Source organism: Aspergillus stella-maris, assembly GCF_047715825.1.
Source record: "Aspergillus stella-maris strain CBS 113639 unplaced genomic scaffold BDV14scaffold_63, whole genome shotgun sequence".
Classification (NCBI taxonomy): domain Eukaryota; kingdom Fungi; phylum Ascomycota; class Eurotiomycetes; order Eurotiales; family Aspergillaceae; genus Aspergillus; species Aspergillus stella-maris.
In genome coordinates, this window is record NW_027396857.1 from 20,450 (window position 1) to 34,750 (window position 14,301).

The window sequence follows — 14,301 nt, forward strand, 5'->3', positions numbered from 1 at the left end:
AAACAAGATGATACCAGAATGAACTTTTAGCGATTTTAACCCCTCAACTAAAGAAAGAGGAAGACCTATCAAGCCGACTCCGGCGCTGGCCCCTTAACAACGCCCCCATCAACAATCATCATCTCATCGATTCTGGACTTCGTATCGCCATACTCAAGCCGCTTATACGTGACGACACGACCGGGGTTCATATCGAAGTCGAAAAAGCGCACGCGCCGGATGAAGCCGCCGTAGCCGCCGTAGCCACCAAAGCCGGCGCCGCCTCCGTAGCACATCCATAACGAGGGCTTTTGGGAGGTATCTTTGCTGAGAGAGCAGTAGTCGTTTGCGTGGTCGCTGGGTGTGGTCAGTTTGGGGACGGCAATGATGGTTTGGTTGGAAGATGGGTGACTTACTGTCCACAGCCAACGAATAGAATTCCTTCCTCTTCGAGAGCGTCCTTGAAACCGGAGTTGAAGCCTGGCGCCGTAGAGGCCTCAGACCAGCTTCCTCGGTAGTAGTTCCCTCTATCAGCGAATTCGGGCAGCGGGATGTGAATGAATGCCATATTCATATGCATATATGTATATTCGTGATGCTTGTTTTTCAGGCCTTGCGCGGTCGACTTGAACCACCGGATTTGGTTCGGCTTAATCCAGTCGTAGCCTCGGTATTGCCGCTCATCGGGGGAATACGAGTGCGAGTCGAGGAGGTAGATCGTTAGGGCAGAATGATCGGTGTTTCCACGACCGAGAACCTCCACGTAGTAGTTTCCGACGCCATCAATGTCTTCCGGGCCAGCCGTTGATAGCGAGTATGGCAATTCCTCCAATAGGGCCATCGACTGCGCGCGGTCGAGATTGCCCTCGTCGTCGTGGTTACCGAAGATGGCAGCATATGGGATCTTGCGGTCAACTAGCAGCTTGACGGACTTGTAAAGAGGACTCTGCGCGTCCTTGGACGTTTCGCCGTTCACCTGGTCTCCGCTCAGAATAACCAGATCCGGCTGCTCCTCATCCAAAAGTCGTTCCACAAATTCCAGCGTTCGTGGGTCTGCCTCACATCCCTGGCCGGGAATAAGCTCCGCGGGCACCGGGTCCCGACAGTGTCCAAGACCAGTACTCAGATGTAGATCTGCCAGCTGCATGATCTTAAATCGACCATTCTCGTTGATCCTCGGCACCGGTTTCTTGACCTTCTGGGTTCCCCTCTGGACTGTGATCCGTGATTCCAGCGCCTCCGTCCGACTATTCAGCAAGACCGGAGTATCCCTAACTTCCCAACCGGCTCTTGGGTCGACCGCGTCGGCGCCAAATAAGACGTCAATAGAGGTAATAGCGCTGTGCGAGTCGCTCGCATGCCGTTTCGCTGTCCTTTTCAACCATAATCCGCCCGGTCGTTGTTCCCACTCGATTTTATCCTCCTTAGGGTCCTCATGAAACTCGGGTTCGAGGCGGCTGATTTTCAGGTCAAGCACAACCTTATCGGCGGGAAGGAGATCCTCTTCCTTCTTGCGCTGGAACTGGACGTATGCGGCGGATGTCCATCCTGTTCGCAAATACAGGTCTTTCTCCACTTGCATCCATCCCGGCGTAGATGGCTTGCAGCCAGATATGACGCTGAGAACCGAGCACGTCACCACAGTCACATCGGTGACGACGAAGCCGGCATAATGGGAAGGCAGATGGCCGTGGATCGAAGCAGGAAGGACGCGGAATCGGTTATCTAACGTAACGATAAGAAGTAAAACAACGGACGCAAAAATAGCGAGCTGTATGCCCGCGCGAACCTATAAAAAATCGCAAAAAAGGTCAGTATACTTTCCATGGAATGTAGGTACAGTTTCCTGTGATCTCCGCTCCACAAATTGGGGAAAGCGGCTCAAGCGCAGGGTTTCATACAAATCGGCGTGTCATGATCGTCGATAGCACCCCTGATCAGTTCTGTGCGAGTGCAGACCAGGCGGGCGCTGAAGCATGATGGGACTGGAGCCTAGAGGACACCCAGCGCATTCAGGGGCTCGAGTGAAAGCGTCAGATGGAGTGGCAGGCATCCAAGGGGTCGGTGATTTCTGGGGGTGAAAGAACAACGCCGAGCTTAAACTAGAAGGCGGTCACATGCGTGGCAACTTTGCTGAAATACAAGTACGAGATACGGGTAGTATACAGACTTTTATGAAGAAAAATAAACATTCTTTATGTCTTATCTCTATTACCTTGTGGTTTTCTATGTGTAAATCTACTCCTTCTGCTCCTTCTTCACCACCTTCTTGCCGCTTAGAATGTCCTTCGTTGTCTCAAGAATCGAGGACCAGTTCTCAAAGACAGTGTATGGCATCTTTTGTCGCTCACAGTATGTGATCAGGTCTATGTAGATTAGCATAATAGATCTTAAAGTAAAGCTGTTTATGAGCATACCTTTGCCAGCCTTGGCGAAGAGAAGATCCGTCTCGGAGGCAGCGGACAAGTCCGAGACACCGTCTCCAGCGTAAAGTAGAGTAGGGCGCTCGTTGAATGGGACCGCGGCGTACGGCTTGATCTCCAGAGACTTGTCGTGACCGAAGTGGCTGAGAAAGTTAGCTCACCGAAGCAACATTTAGGGTCTATCTCTCATGCCTGTCGTCGTGGTACTTGATCTGCCAGCCATTGGGCGTGTTGATGTCCTTTCCGTCACGGCTCTCAACATTATTGGCGACGATCGTGAGGTGGTCGTCAATCTTGTGGCCGAGAAGTGTCTCTAGTAGTGTCTGGATGACAGGGACCATGCCGGAAGACAAGACCACAATGGGTACGTTGTTCTCCTTGGCCCAGTAGTAGAACTCGGAGAAGTGGGGGTCGAGGCGCATGTTCTTTTTCAGGATCTCGAGGCACTCGTTGAAGGGGGTGTTGATGCTGTCGAGCATGTCGCGGAAGCCGTCACTAGCATGCAGTATTAATATCTTCTGTCTCCTGAGCCCTAGTATAACAGCGTGACTTACCGGAAGGTGACTTTGTCGTCGAGCATATCCAGGTTTCCCTGGCGGCGCTTCTCATAGCCATACCCGAGGTTATCAGTCTGTTCGAGTTATGTGGTCAGTGCCAATGCGACAAAGGGATACAAGAGCGGTAGTACCATAAAGTCATTGCCTGCAATTGCCGTGATCAGTGCACAGTCTCAAGTGTCAATTAGTGGACCGGGAGAACGTACTGTCCTGTAAAGTGATTGTGCCGTCAAAATCGGTGAAGAAAATGATCTTGGGGTTTGTCTTCAGGTAAGGGAGAGAGTCTGTAGAGCCCATGGTGACGGTGGGGGGAGTGGCGGGGTAATTGTAGAATGCTGGTGGGACAGTCAGCGCGAGTATTGAGACGACAATGCAGGTGGTGGCGCAGGTACTTATAAAAGATTCGGTGAGCGCAACAGCAACAGTAGTGCAGAGAAAATGTAGAGTGAGGAATTCACAAAATCCAGGAACCAAAGAGACAGTTATAAAGCGCTTGAACAAGGCAGGCGAATGTCATCATAAGCGCAATAAGGCTTGGGTCCCTGCGGATCACTCGAAGCCGATGGGCCTTCAAAGTGGACTGCGGTGGAGCTGGCGCCTGTTCTTAGCTGTTCCCATGATTTTCTCGATTCTTCCGCCTCTTAGACCAAGCACTGTTCTTCGCCAGTCACCGATTGACAATATGGCGCGTGTGCTGTCTTCCCTGCGCCGCGTGCTAGGGTTGAATCCTCCGTCTGCGCCTGTGCCTTCGCCTTCACCTTCACCGTCATTCCAGGCTCAGGCCTTGCGCTCGCGGCCTAGACCTCGTTCAATTGATGCCGGTTTCTCCCATATTCGAGGTACCGTTAGCCCGGTGCGCTTTCCGCCAAGGTTGAGCACTGCTAACACATCAATTTCATCGCAGAGGGCGACCGAGTCATCGTCTGGGGTGCTGTCAAGAAGAAACAACATTTGGTGTTGTCGGGGCCTCTGCGACATGGCCAAAAGTTTGACACTCCCCGAGGGTTCATAAAGCATGATGAAATGATTGGCCGACAAGTTCGCGATGTTGTCGCAACGAATAAAGGTTTGCATTCACTTGTTATCCCTTGATATTTCGAGCACGTAGCTAACGCTGGTTCTCTACCCGGCAGGCGCAAACTTTCGTCTCACGCATCCTACCCTCGACCAGTACGTTGCGTTGACACCGCGGCACGTCACGCCGGTACAACATACCTCCCTGTCTACACTGGACCCAAATTGACTCGAACTACCTAGATCTACGCTCAAGACGCAAGTGTCATCGTCTCCCTCCTCGATATCCACGTTACACCCTCAGTAGAAGGCGAAGAAAATAACCGACCACCGCTCGAGCTCCTCGAATCCGGCACAGGCCACGGCGCCTTAACCCTCCATATATCGCGCGCAATCCAAGCCGCTAATACCCTCGCACCTGAAATCCCCGAGTCGTCACAGGTGAAATACCTCTCCCCACCTCTCGAACTACCAACAAGCAAAGACACGCCAAAAGACACCACGAAAAGGATCAAGTCCCAACCCACCCAAGATGAGTTGGCCAAACAAGCACAAACCCAACAAGAATACGACGCCTGGCGTGCCCGCCGCAATGCCATCCTCCACACCGTTGAAGTCTCACCTACATTTTCAGAGCACGCTGAAAAGCTAGTCCGCGGGTTCTACCGCGGCATCTACGCCGGCAATGTCGACTTCTATGTCGGCCGCGTTGAGTCCTGGGTCGCGGAACAGATCAAGCAGCGCAGATCACAAGCATCAGACACAGTCGAGCCCTTCCTCACGCACGCCATCCTCGATATGCCCTCCGCGCACCTGCGCATCCCGCACGTCAACTCGGTCCTCAAATCGAATGGTGTGCTAGCTGTGTTCATGCCGAGCGTCACGCAGATAGCGAGCTGCGTTGAGCTCATCAAGAAGCAGGGCCTCCCACTTGATCTCGAGCGGGTTGTCGAGTTGGGAACGGGGATTAGTGGTGGACGGCTCTGGGACGTCAAGGTTGTGCAGAAGAAGTCGAAGGCTGATCCTGGTTGGGATAGTTCTTTCTCAAGCGAGAGGAGTGCTGAGGGTCAGACGGAGAGCGCGGCAGAAACTGAGGTTGAGGGTGAGTTTGTTGCTGAGGAGTCTTCTGTCAGAGAGACTCCGGAGGCACAGCAGCCGGTGCTTGCGGCGGACTCGAAGGAAGCTGTTGTTTGTCGGCCGAAGCCTGGCGTTATGACTTCTGGTGGAGGATTCGTGGGTATTTGGCGGAAGATCCGGGAGGACGATGTCTGATCTACTCGGGTGCCTTCTTTTCTCCATTTACTCCTTGTATAATAGAACAGAATTGTACTATAGAAACTGTACCATATTACCCCTTACAATAGACAACATATGCTGCTGCTGTTACGCCAATACACATTAAGAGCACAACACAAGGACCAATTAATTATAAAAAGACCGTCTCAGATCATCAAGTTATAATCAAATCCTAACACATACCTAGGTACCAAGAGCTAAAAGAAAGCGAAAGATAAACTTGAACCACGCCATTGCAACTCACTACTCACTTTCCAAGAAGATCAATCGATACGCAGGGGGTGTGTGTGTGTGGATTCACAAAGACTGCGTTGCAAATCCTTCTCTGCCCTCATCTGACCTGACGACGTAAACATGACGAGGAAAAGAGGAATGGAAACAAGATAAGAAGACAGGAACAGGAAGAGGAGAGGAAGTGGAAGCGAGAAACTAGGACTTAACACCGCAGAGTTCAGAGTTCAGAGTTCAACCAGACACGCGCAAAAGCCCCCCAAAGCAGAAGAAAACAAGGTAAGTAGAGAAATCCGAGATAACGAGAAAACAAAAAGAACAGAACGGAAAAGCGAGAAAAACCGGGCTACACAAACACCAGTCTTCGTAAGATTCGACATGCTCCCATACTTAAGGTAAATCAATGGCAACCACCGCCGCTTAGCTCCGCTGCGGTCCAAAATCCGCCTCCACGACTTTGCCCTTTTTACCTTTAACAGAAAACTCCGCGAACAATGCGATATGATCACTTGGAAAATGATAGTTAGGGAACCCGGGCACCCTCTGTAAATAGTCCTTGTCCACCTCCCCTAGTAACGCCGAAACGTGCACCGAATTCGAGGTAAACCAGATGTAGTCTAGAATGTCCTTGAAATCTGGAGTATAGTTTGTGAAGCTCAGCTCGCCGACCGAGCCGTAAGCTGACTTGAGCTTGAACGGGTGTGTCATACCGACCCGGCTGAGATTTCCGTACATTCGCTTCTCCAGATCCGGATGGTCTTCCGTGAGTCGACCAGTTGAGATGAGATTGTATGCCGCTGAGCCCGGCGACGAGTTGAAGTCACCGCACATGAAGAGCGGGATCAGGTCGCCGCTCGCGTACTCGGCTGACGGAGCCGGCTCAGGCATTGTTTGCTCGCCGCCGGCTTCCGAGAAGCGGAACGCAGCCTTGTCCGTGCATGGAGGCCACTTGGCGTATCGCTCTGAGTGCTTGTGAATCTCCTCCATAAGAATAGCCGTCTGGATAAGCTTAACATCCTTAAAGGCAGGGTCCCAGTAAAGATGCGCGTTGACGATAATGAACCGAGATCCAGTTTGACGGTTCTCCAAGAAGATAATAACGGCGATGTGATCCTTCTGCCAAAGTCGGTTGTAGATGTCGTCTTGACCCTTAGCATCCGGTCGTCGAACCGCTGTTTGACCAAAGTTGATGACTTGCTTGTCGAGTAGGATGAACTTGCTACCCTTGAAGAAGATAGCACATCCGTCGACGCCCTTAGCGTCCTCCTCTTGCATTCCCATCGCCCTTCCTCGTGGCCAGTATACACCCTTGTAATCGCTGTACGCCAATTGCTCTCTGAAGAATTGGTTGTAGCTGCCTTGATCGATTTCTTGAAGACAGATTATATCTGAGTCGTGGGACCGCAATTCGCTGAGGATGGACTCTCGTCGGTACTCCCAAGACAGGACGCGGGCGGGCGCATAGCCGTAGTGTGATTGAGTGGCGGAGGAATCGCAAAGGATATTGTAGGAGAGGACGGAGATCTTGTCTGGCGAGTTGACAGCGGTTTCGTCGAGGATCAGCCAATCTCGGCTCGGCGGAGCAACGTGAATGTCTGTTGATGGAAAATCAGGTTAGCATGACAAATCTCTGGGTTTGGTTGGTTCAAGACAAACCTGGCATCTCTTCTTTCAGATACTTGATCAAAGCCTTCGTCCCCTCCTTCATGATCAGCGATTTCAAGACATCCTCCAATGGGTTACCCTCGATTCCCAGAACATCCAAACGGTATAGATAGCCCATCTCATAAGGGAGGGTGCGAATGTTGTTGTCGAATAGGAGGAGTTGCTTCAAGTTCGTGAGCATGCCGATCTCCTCCGGAAGCTCGGTGAGATCGTTGCCCGACAAATCCAAGTGGCTGAGCTTTCGTAGTTGGCCAATCTCCGGGGGAAGCACCTTCAACTTGTTGTGATTCAAATAGAGTTTTTCCAAGAAAGCATATCTGAATAGCGACGGCGCCAGGGCTCGGAGTCCTTGCCCACCGAAATCAAGCGCATGCCAGCCTTGCCGCGGGGCAGGCTTGACCTTGGTAGCAATCCCATTCTTGTAAAAGACACCATTCTCTTGCTCCGGCTGGCTGGGAGCGATTTGAATACCCTTTGTCTGCTGTGCGACGGCCCGAGCATAGTAGTGCGGGGAATTGGCTTGCCGAGACTCAGCAGCGAGCTGAAGCTGCTGTTGCCAATGTTCGTTCATAGATTCGTCAAGGTCTTCGTCAATGTTGGCGTGCGTCCCATTCTGAATATGGCTCGGGGTGAAGTGAGGGGTAGCGGATGTTAGAGCCCCGCTGGAGAAGTTGTGCTGGTGGGCGACGTGCTGCGGAGGCTGATTGTGGTGGGCGTGGTGGTGAGGTTGTTGTACGGGGTGAGGGTGATGAGACTGTGTCTGAAACTTTGGGATCTGCATACCAAACCGCTGGTGGGCCTGGCCGCCATTCATGATGACATGTTGCTGTTGGTGGGTTTGACTGTACATCGTGAATGGATTGAGGGTCGAAGCCTGGCCGAGCGGGGGCGATCGCGAGGGGGAGGGGGTTTCGTGGTTGAATTTCAGCCGTCCAGTCGGGGAGCCTGTGCCGTTGCGGAGGAGGTGACGTTGGTGAGTGTGTTGTTGCGTCTGAAAGAAGTATTGCCCGGCCCCAGGCTGCTGGAACCTGTAGGTACCATCTGCCATTTAACGTGGCAGATGAAACCGTGTGTTATGTGCTTGAAGTAGGGTATCGGAGTCGACCCGAATACACAGCACCCGAAAGACGGCCGTGGCAAGGAAGAGAGGAGGAGTCGGAGGTCGGATACGTTCTCTTCTTCTCTTCAACATGGGGTCCTGGAATGGAACCACCCCAGAAAAGGAAATTGGCTCTCAACAGACACCCAGAGCTATGCAGACAGAAAAACTGAGTTTCTCCGCACAAGCCCAACGCTGACTCCAAGGCAGAAGTAAGATCTAAGGATCGGACTGTAGAGCCGGGGTTGGACGAACGAGTCACGGCGAGGGGATATGTCGATATCACGCGAGAGCCTAAATTGGAGGTTAGACTAGCACCCCCAGGTACTGGCAGGTAGCAAATAAGGCAGGGCGCACACAGTAAGCAGTCAGACGATAAAGTAACGACGGTAGCGGGCAAACGAGATGAGGTTCTTTGACGCTCGAGTGTGATCGAAGGCGGGAGGTTGCTGCAGTCACGTGGCCCGCTCCGTATGGCTGTGATTCGCCGCCGCAATCGTTCGTTGCAAGCGCGGAAGCGCCCAACCAAATCAAGTCCCTGCGCCAGTCTTTAAAGCTTGGTAAGGCCAGATATCGTTGTCTATCCCTTCATCCCCGGCCCCTAACACTGCGATTATTGTCTCCTTGTTTCACAGCCCATTGAAGACTCTTCTCAATGATCCTCAATCTCCAGCAAGCTCCAGAACCTTATCTAGAACCTTCCAAGGCTGCCCCTTCCGGCCAGGATACCCAACACATGCACACTGTCGCCTGATCCACCGTTTCAACCTCAGTCGTGAAAATCAGCTAACTTTGAGACCGCTTGTTGATGGCCATCACGCAATGTGTTAAAACCCCGTTGTCCCAACAGCATCCATCTGGGCTCAAGTTTCTCCCACCTGTCGCCGACTGACTCATCTCAAAGCATGACTGGAGCAAGCATGTCACACTCGAAGAAAGACCGATATCGTCCAAGCTGGGAGCAAAGAGATACCAGCAGAGGCACTGCTGAATATCAGGATCCAGGGCCGGTGGTGCTCTGTACTAGCCTATGCTCATTCGCCGCAATCATCTCTTCGCGATGAGCTCGAGCGCTGTAATGAATATCTCGTAGCGTATCGTAGATAGTGTATAGGATAGGGGACAATCAGAGAAAGAAAAATGATCAAATATCAAGCGAAGGTCATGGGACACAGCTTAGGTAGGGCTGCCGATTGATGAATTAACTCTGGTCTATATTAAGGAGGTTGGTGACTAGATACGCATGAGCTCATGGCCCCTTATGGCAGTGTGAATTCACAGGTAGATGTATACAATAGCCCTTCACTAGAGTTTAGTTTTTATCATGCAATATTCCACAAAAATGGCCACAGCTTTAAAACTGTATTGTCTACTGACTTGTTTCCTCAAAATAGGGGTTGATAAATCCAATAGGACAACCAAGCCTACTGTATGTCCCAGGAACGTACCCTCGGGTTTTATCACTTACTATCATGACGAAATTGATACTCCTAAAGCAGATTACCAGTAACATTACCTACCTTACTTACCTCCGATCTCTGTAATTAATCAGACATCTAAAGTCCCTTCGGACATCGCGATGAACCAGTGCAGGAATCGGCCCGATGTACTGCTGCTTGTGTAACATACCCCCCAGTAGGCCGTATACCGATATACCGATGGTTCAATATTAGTGCTGGAAGCTGGGGCTTCCCTGCTCTTGTTATATATACCCATCTATTCGCTCCATGGACCAGTAGTCTACTCACAGCTTGCGACCTAACTCCGACCTGCAACAGCAATGGCATCTTTGAAGATCGATACGCATCACCATGTTTTCGCCCCGGCTGTCAAGCGAGGTATGTGCCCGCGTCCGATTAAGCATTAGCCAGATTGGAAGTCTCGGGATACAGAAATTCATGCTGACACTCTCCCGCGGCCTCATCAGCCATCGAGCGAAATCCCGAGCGCGCACAGAACCTCAAAGCCGCCAACTGGGACGAAGAAACAGCATTGGATTTCATGTCCCGTCACGGAATTGTAACATCCATTCTCTCCTGCCCTATGCCCCTCGCCGTCGTGACCGAAACCCCCACAGAAGCCGCAACAGTAGCGAGAGAAGTGAACGAATATTTCGCTTCGCTGCGCGATAAATACCCCATGCAATTCGGCTTCTTCGCTGCCCTACCTTCGGCTTTAGATACGGACAGTTGTATCGACGAGATCAGATATGCGCTGGACGTTCTCAAGGCCGATGGCGTTGGGCTGATGACGAGCTATAACGACAAATACCTCGGCCACTCGGATTTCGAGCCTATATGGCGGGAACTGAATGCTCGAAAGGCAGTCGTATTCACGCATCCGACGATGGAGGACATCCCAAAGTCCATTCGCGAGCCATTTACTATCCCGCGGCCGCTGGTGGACTGGACACATGAAACGACGCGGGCCGCCGTGCATTTGATTCTGACAAATACTTTGCGCCATCATGCATCGGACTGTCGAATCATTCTTTCTCATGGCGGCGGTACGCTTCCTTTTGTTGCGGGGAGAATTGCAGAGCTTGATATGATGACCCAAGCGACTGAGAAGTCATCGGGGGAGATATTGAGCGAGGCAAAGTCGTTTTACTTTGATCTGGCGCTGGTTGAGGGCGCGATACCGCTGCAGCTTGTGTTTGATTTCGCGGCCGAGGGACATGTTCTGTATGGGACGGATTACCCTTGTATTAGGGACGATACTGTTGCGAAGCAGTGGGATGCTGTAGACGACGAAGCATTGCTCGCTTCGACTAGGAAGACGGCAGAGACATTGTTCCCGCGTCTGGCGGCATGAACGGGATATACCCTGGTCAATAACGCATGACTCGTACCCTCTATTGCCGCAGGCTGCGTGTCACCTGCAATAACCGTCGATCAGAAACAAACATCCCTGATAAACAGAGCCAATCATTCCAATACACAGCCAAAATAAAGCTGCAAAGAAGCAATATGAACCCTGGCCTCTGTAGGTTGTCCCCATTATTGAGACCTGGCGTGTTATTGACATGTCACATCTATAAGTGAGGCTCTTCATTGATCCGAACATCGATGGTATCGAATCCTGCCAGTCAACCTCTGTTCATGCAGTGGTCCAAGCTCAGGTCGACGCATGATAATGGAATTGGATGGGGTTATCCGAGCCGTGGCAGTGGATCCAATCGGACTGCGATCCAGAAAGCCCAATTCTTGAGTCTGAACTTTGAACCCTGAATACCAAAGCGAGAGAAGTGAAGCGATCTATGCCCAATAATTCCATGGTCTACCTTGTCTGGTTTTCGTGTCTCATCGGCAAGACCGACACATTGCCCAGTCCAGGCTGCAGATCGACAGGATTTGGTTCGGTTCGGCCGCGCCGGATCCAAGGTAAAAATTATCACGAGAAATCATGATGTCAACGATTTCTGTTGTTATCAGTTCCATGATGACATGGATTACTGGTAACAGGAATAGTCGTGTGCATGATGAATCCTGCTCGCCGGACGGGCAAATCCGCCACTAGACCGCGCGTGTACCTACGTTAGACTCGCTTGTTGTTGGTTGGCCGCGGCAGAAGGAGGCTGTCCCCGAGGGCTGACCGAGCGGGTTATGCACGGTTCCACTGGCGAAGCTGAGCATGAGATTATTTTGTCGAGCTTGAGACCTGTTAGGTGTCGAAAGTACCGGTGGAGCAGGTGGAAAGAGGACTCTCTTTCAGCATGCAGAGGGCAACTGCAACTAGTACTCCTGCAGGCTGCAGCGGTGATCGCAGCGTAAAACACTTCGACTGCCGAGACTCTTGCATGGGGCACCGGGCAGGCTTACCATAGTTATGTGGGGATCTTCAAGGACTGGTTTGGGACTAGGCTAGATGGAAGGCCTCAAGCGAAGGATCCTGCCGGCTGAGGATTCTGAGGATTAGCAATTAGTGATTAACGATCCGGTGGTCAGACCGTAGGTACAGAGTATCGTTGCAGAATGCAGAGAACAACGTAGTAGGTAACGACCTGGTAGGTATAGTAGCAGTAGCACAGAGACTCCTCTGACATGCGCATTACACATCTGAACCTTAAACGAGTCAGAGCCAGAAGAGCAGAAGAGCAGAAGAGCTAGACCCAACGGGCCCCTAATCCTCATCCGATCATGGTTTGTGGAAGAATGCTGCTGCTGTGCTCCTGGGCTTAGCATGCCCGAATTTTCGCATAGCGTGTTTGAAGTGTTTTGCCCCCTCTCCAAGTCTGCTCCATCTCGATCAACTCCTTTTTCATGCGTTACAGATCAGTGCACTGACTCTGCCACCCCGCCGCTTTTCTTTTTCCTCTCTACTATCTCTCTTTATATGCTCTTATTGTTCGCGCCTCTCCCGCAGGACAATGAATCACCAATCTGCAGCATCCGCTTGCGCTAATACTCTGTGATCTCATCAAATCATCCTTGCCTCCTGCGAGAATGAGCATGACTCCTCACTGAACTATTTCCCACCTCGATCGATGAGAACGCCTAATCTTGTCTCGACATGGACATGATGTCGGTAGCACTTGGATCCGGACCTTTCAACCCCAACAACCTGTCGTCGGCAGCGTCGGGGTCTGACCTTCATTCCACGCATTCTGCGATCAGCTCAGCTCCGTGGGCTGCGACATCCACCTCCTCCCTTACCTCCCTCCATGACTATACCAATTACCCTCTGATCCGCCAGGGCGACCGCACATATCTTCGAGACCCCGAAAACAACTATCCGCTACCATGCGATCTCCCCGAGATTCATCGCCAGAACCTGCGCTCGCTCATGCTTATGCGCGTGTTCGGCGGCCCCTTCTGCAACCCCTACCTCCCCGACCGAGCGCCCAAGCGAGTTCTAGAGATAGCATGCGGCTCAGGGCTGTGGTCAAGCATGTGCCATGACTATTTCTCTCGCCGTGGGCATCGCGATGTTGCGTTCTATGGAATTGACATTGTGTCTGTCGCACCGGATCTTCGCAAAAACGGTGTGAACTGGCAATTTAAGCGACATGACTTGCGCAAGCCGCGTCTGCCGTTCCCGGATGATTATTTCGACTTGGTTTTCATAAAAGACGCCGCTATGTGTCCTCTGAGCCCAGCCCAGCAGGCGCAGGGGTTAGCTGAACCATTGAGAGTGCTTAGGTCCGGGGGTGTTTTGGAAGTCTGGGATTCCGACTCGGTTTTCCGCTCGTTGCTTCCTAACCCTGCGCCCGCCCGCAAATTAGCTTCAAAGGAACAAGAAACAGCAGAGTCAACTGCGACGTATACATTCACGGCTGCGACACCTTTTACCGGCGCGCAAAACAAGTTCTTGCAAAACTACAACTCTTGGATAGAGAAGGCTTTTGACAGCCGAAAACTTACCACCCTTCCATGTGCCACCATCAACCTAGCATTCAGTCTCGAAGTCGATGTCTTGGACAAGGTCGAAAGTCGCCGCATTGCGATACCTCTGGGCGAACCACGCTGGGAGCGAGAGGGCGGAAAAGACGGCAGTGGGCCGCGCAAACAACTCACTCCGGCACAATTATCCATCCGACGCACGGCCCTTATAACCGTCATTCAAATGATTGAAGGCATGGAGCCCATGCTCATGGAAGCCAGCGGCAAGACCAGAGACGAATGGGACCGCTGGTGGACCACGATGATCAGCGATCTATTCTCAAAGGGCGGCCTCGCCAACGGAGAGTGCTTGGAAGTAAGCGCCTGGTGGGGCCAAAAGAAATAAAGCAGCTCTCGACGAGTACAACATTCAACAAGCAACAAGCAACAAGTAACAGACAGACATGATTTCAACTCTAGGGGAGTATTTCGGTGTTTTGGTAAGGATGACAGGATTGAAGGAACGACACAAAAGCGCAGCGCATCACAGCAACCATCATTGCTCTCACATCATTCATATATTGGTGATACCCCGACTCGGTTCAGTTCAGTTTGGTCGATATTTTTGTATTGTTCTGCTGATTCGGTGTATACTTCCATTCGACGACCTATTCTTCATTTCTTTGTTTCTTCGTTTCCACATCTTACCGCTCTTT

General features: G+C 51.7%; 5 protein-coding genes across 5 annotated transcripts; 3 read left to right on the top strand and 2 right to left on the bottom strand.

Annotated features, from left to right (window-relative positions):
* Positions 1-68: 68 nt before the first annotated feature.
* On the bottom strand, positions 69-3,256 carry BDV14DRAFT_192198 (Metallo-dependent phosphatase-like protein; the record flags this gene model as incomplete). Its single annotated transcript, XM_073771604.1, has 6 exons — positions 69-336; positions 396-1,768; positions 2,242-2,345; positions 2,397-2,545; positions 2,595-2,934; positions 3,166-3,256. 6 exons carry the CDS (start codon positions 3,254-3,256, stop codon positions 69-71), a joined length of 2,325 nt encoding a protein of 774 aa, XP_073624449.1.
* A 339-nt stretch (positions 3,257-3,595) lies between these two features.
* BDV14DRAFT_180228 (tRNA (adenine-N(1)-)-methyltransferase) lies at positions 3,596-5,378 on the top strand. The gene is made up of 4 exons (XM_073769877.1): positions 3,596-3,798; positions 3,864-4,025; positions 4,093-4,163; positions 4,217-5,378. The coding sequence occupies exons 1-4, from the start codon at positions 3,642-3,644 to the stop codon at positions 5,243-5,245; spliced, it is 1,419 nt and encodes a 472-aa protein (XP_073624450.1). The 5' UTR covers positions 3,596-3,641; the 3' UTR covers positions 5,246-5,378.
* A 542-nt stretch (positions 5,379-5,920) lies between these two features.
* On the bottom strand, positions 5,921-8,213 carry BDV14DRAFT_203675 (Endonuclease/exonuclease/phosphatase; the record flags this gene model as incomplete). The annotated part of the gene is made up of 2 exons (XM_073774337.1): positions 5,921-7,095; positions 7,157-8,213. 2 exons carry the CDS (start codon positions 8,211-8,213, stop codon positions 5,921-5,923), a joined length of 2,232 nt encoding a protein of 743 aa, XP_073624451.1.
* Positions 8,214-9,909: 1,696 nt separating this feature from the next.
* BDV14DRAFT_122828 (amidohydrolase family protein) lies at positions 9,910-11,108 on the top strand. Its single transcript, XM_073765929.1, has 2 exons — positions 9,910-10,102; positions 10,192-11,108. The coding sequence occupies exons 1-2, from the start codon at positions 10,045-10,047 to the stop codon at positions 11,076-11,078; spliced, it is 945 nt and encodes a 314-aa protein (XP_073624452.1). The 5' UTR covers positions 9,910-10,044; the 3' UTR covers positions 11,079-11,108.
* A 1,504-nt stretch (positions 11,109-12,612) lies between these two features.
* On the top strand, positions 12,613-14,237 carry BDV14DRAFT_122850 (class I SAM-dependent methyltransferase). Its single transcript, XM_073765930.1, has one exon. The coding sequence runs from the start codon at positions 12,777-12,779 to the stop codon at positions 13,989-13,991; it is 1,215 nt and encodes a 404-aa protein (XP_073624453.1). The 5' UTR covers positions 12,613-12,776; the 3' UTR covers positions 13,992-14,237.
* Positions 14,238-14,301: the final 64 nt, after the last annotated feature.

What these genes read in the sequence shown, in the direction of transcription:
- BDV14DRAFT_180228 (XM_073769877.1), top strand. Translation starts at nt 3,642, where the DNA reads ATGGCGCGTGTGCTGTCTTCCCTGCGCCGCGTGCTAGGGTTGAATCCT. An exon ending in CGGTTTCTCCCATATTCGAG is followed by an intron (nt 3,799 to 3,863) that starts GTACCGTTAGCC and finishes ATTTCATCGCAG; the next exon opens with AGGGCGACCGAGTCATCGTC. An exon ending in TGTTGTCGCAACGAATAAAG is followed by an intron (nt 4,026 to 4,092) that starts GTTTGCATTCAC and finishes TCTACCCGGCAG; the next exon opens with GCGCAAACTTTCGTCTCACG.
- BDV14DRAFT_122828 (XM_073765929.1), top strand. Translation starts at nt 10,045, where the DNA reads ATGGCATCTTTGAAGATCGATACGCATCACCATGTTTTCGCCCCGGCT. An exon ending in CGCCCCGGCTGTCAAGCGAG is followed by an intron (nt 10,103 to 10,191) that starts GTATGTGCCCGC and finishes CGGCCTCATCAG; the next exon opens with CCATCGAGCGAAATCCCGAG.
- BDV14DRAFT_122850 (XM_073765930.1), top strand. Translation starts at nt 12,777, where the DNA reads ATGGACATGATGTCGGTAGCACTTGGATCCGGACCTTTCAACCCCAAC.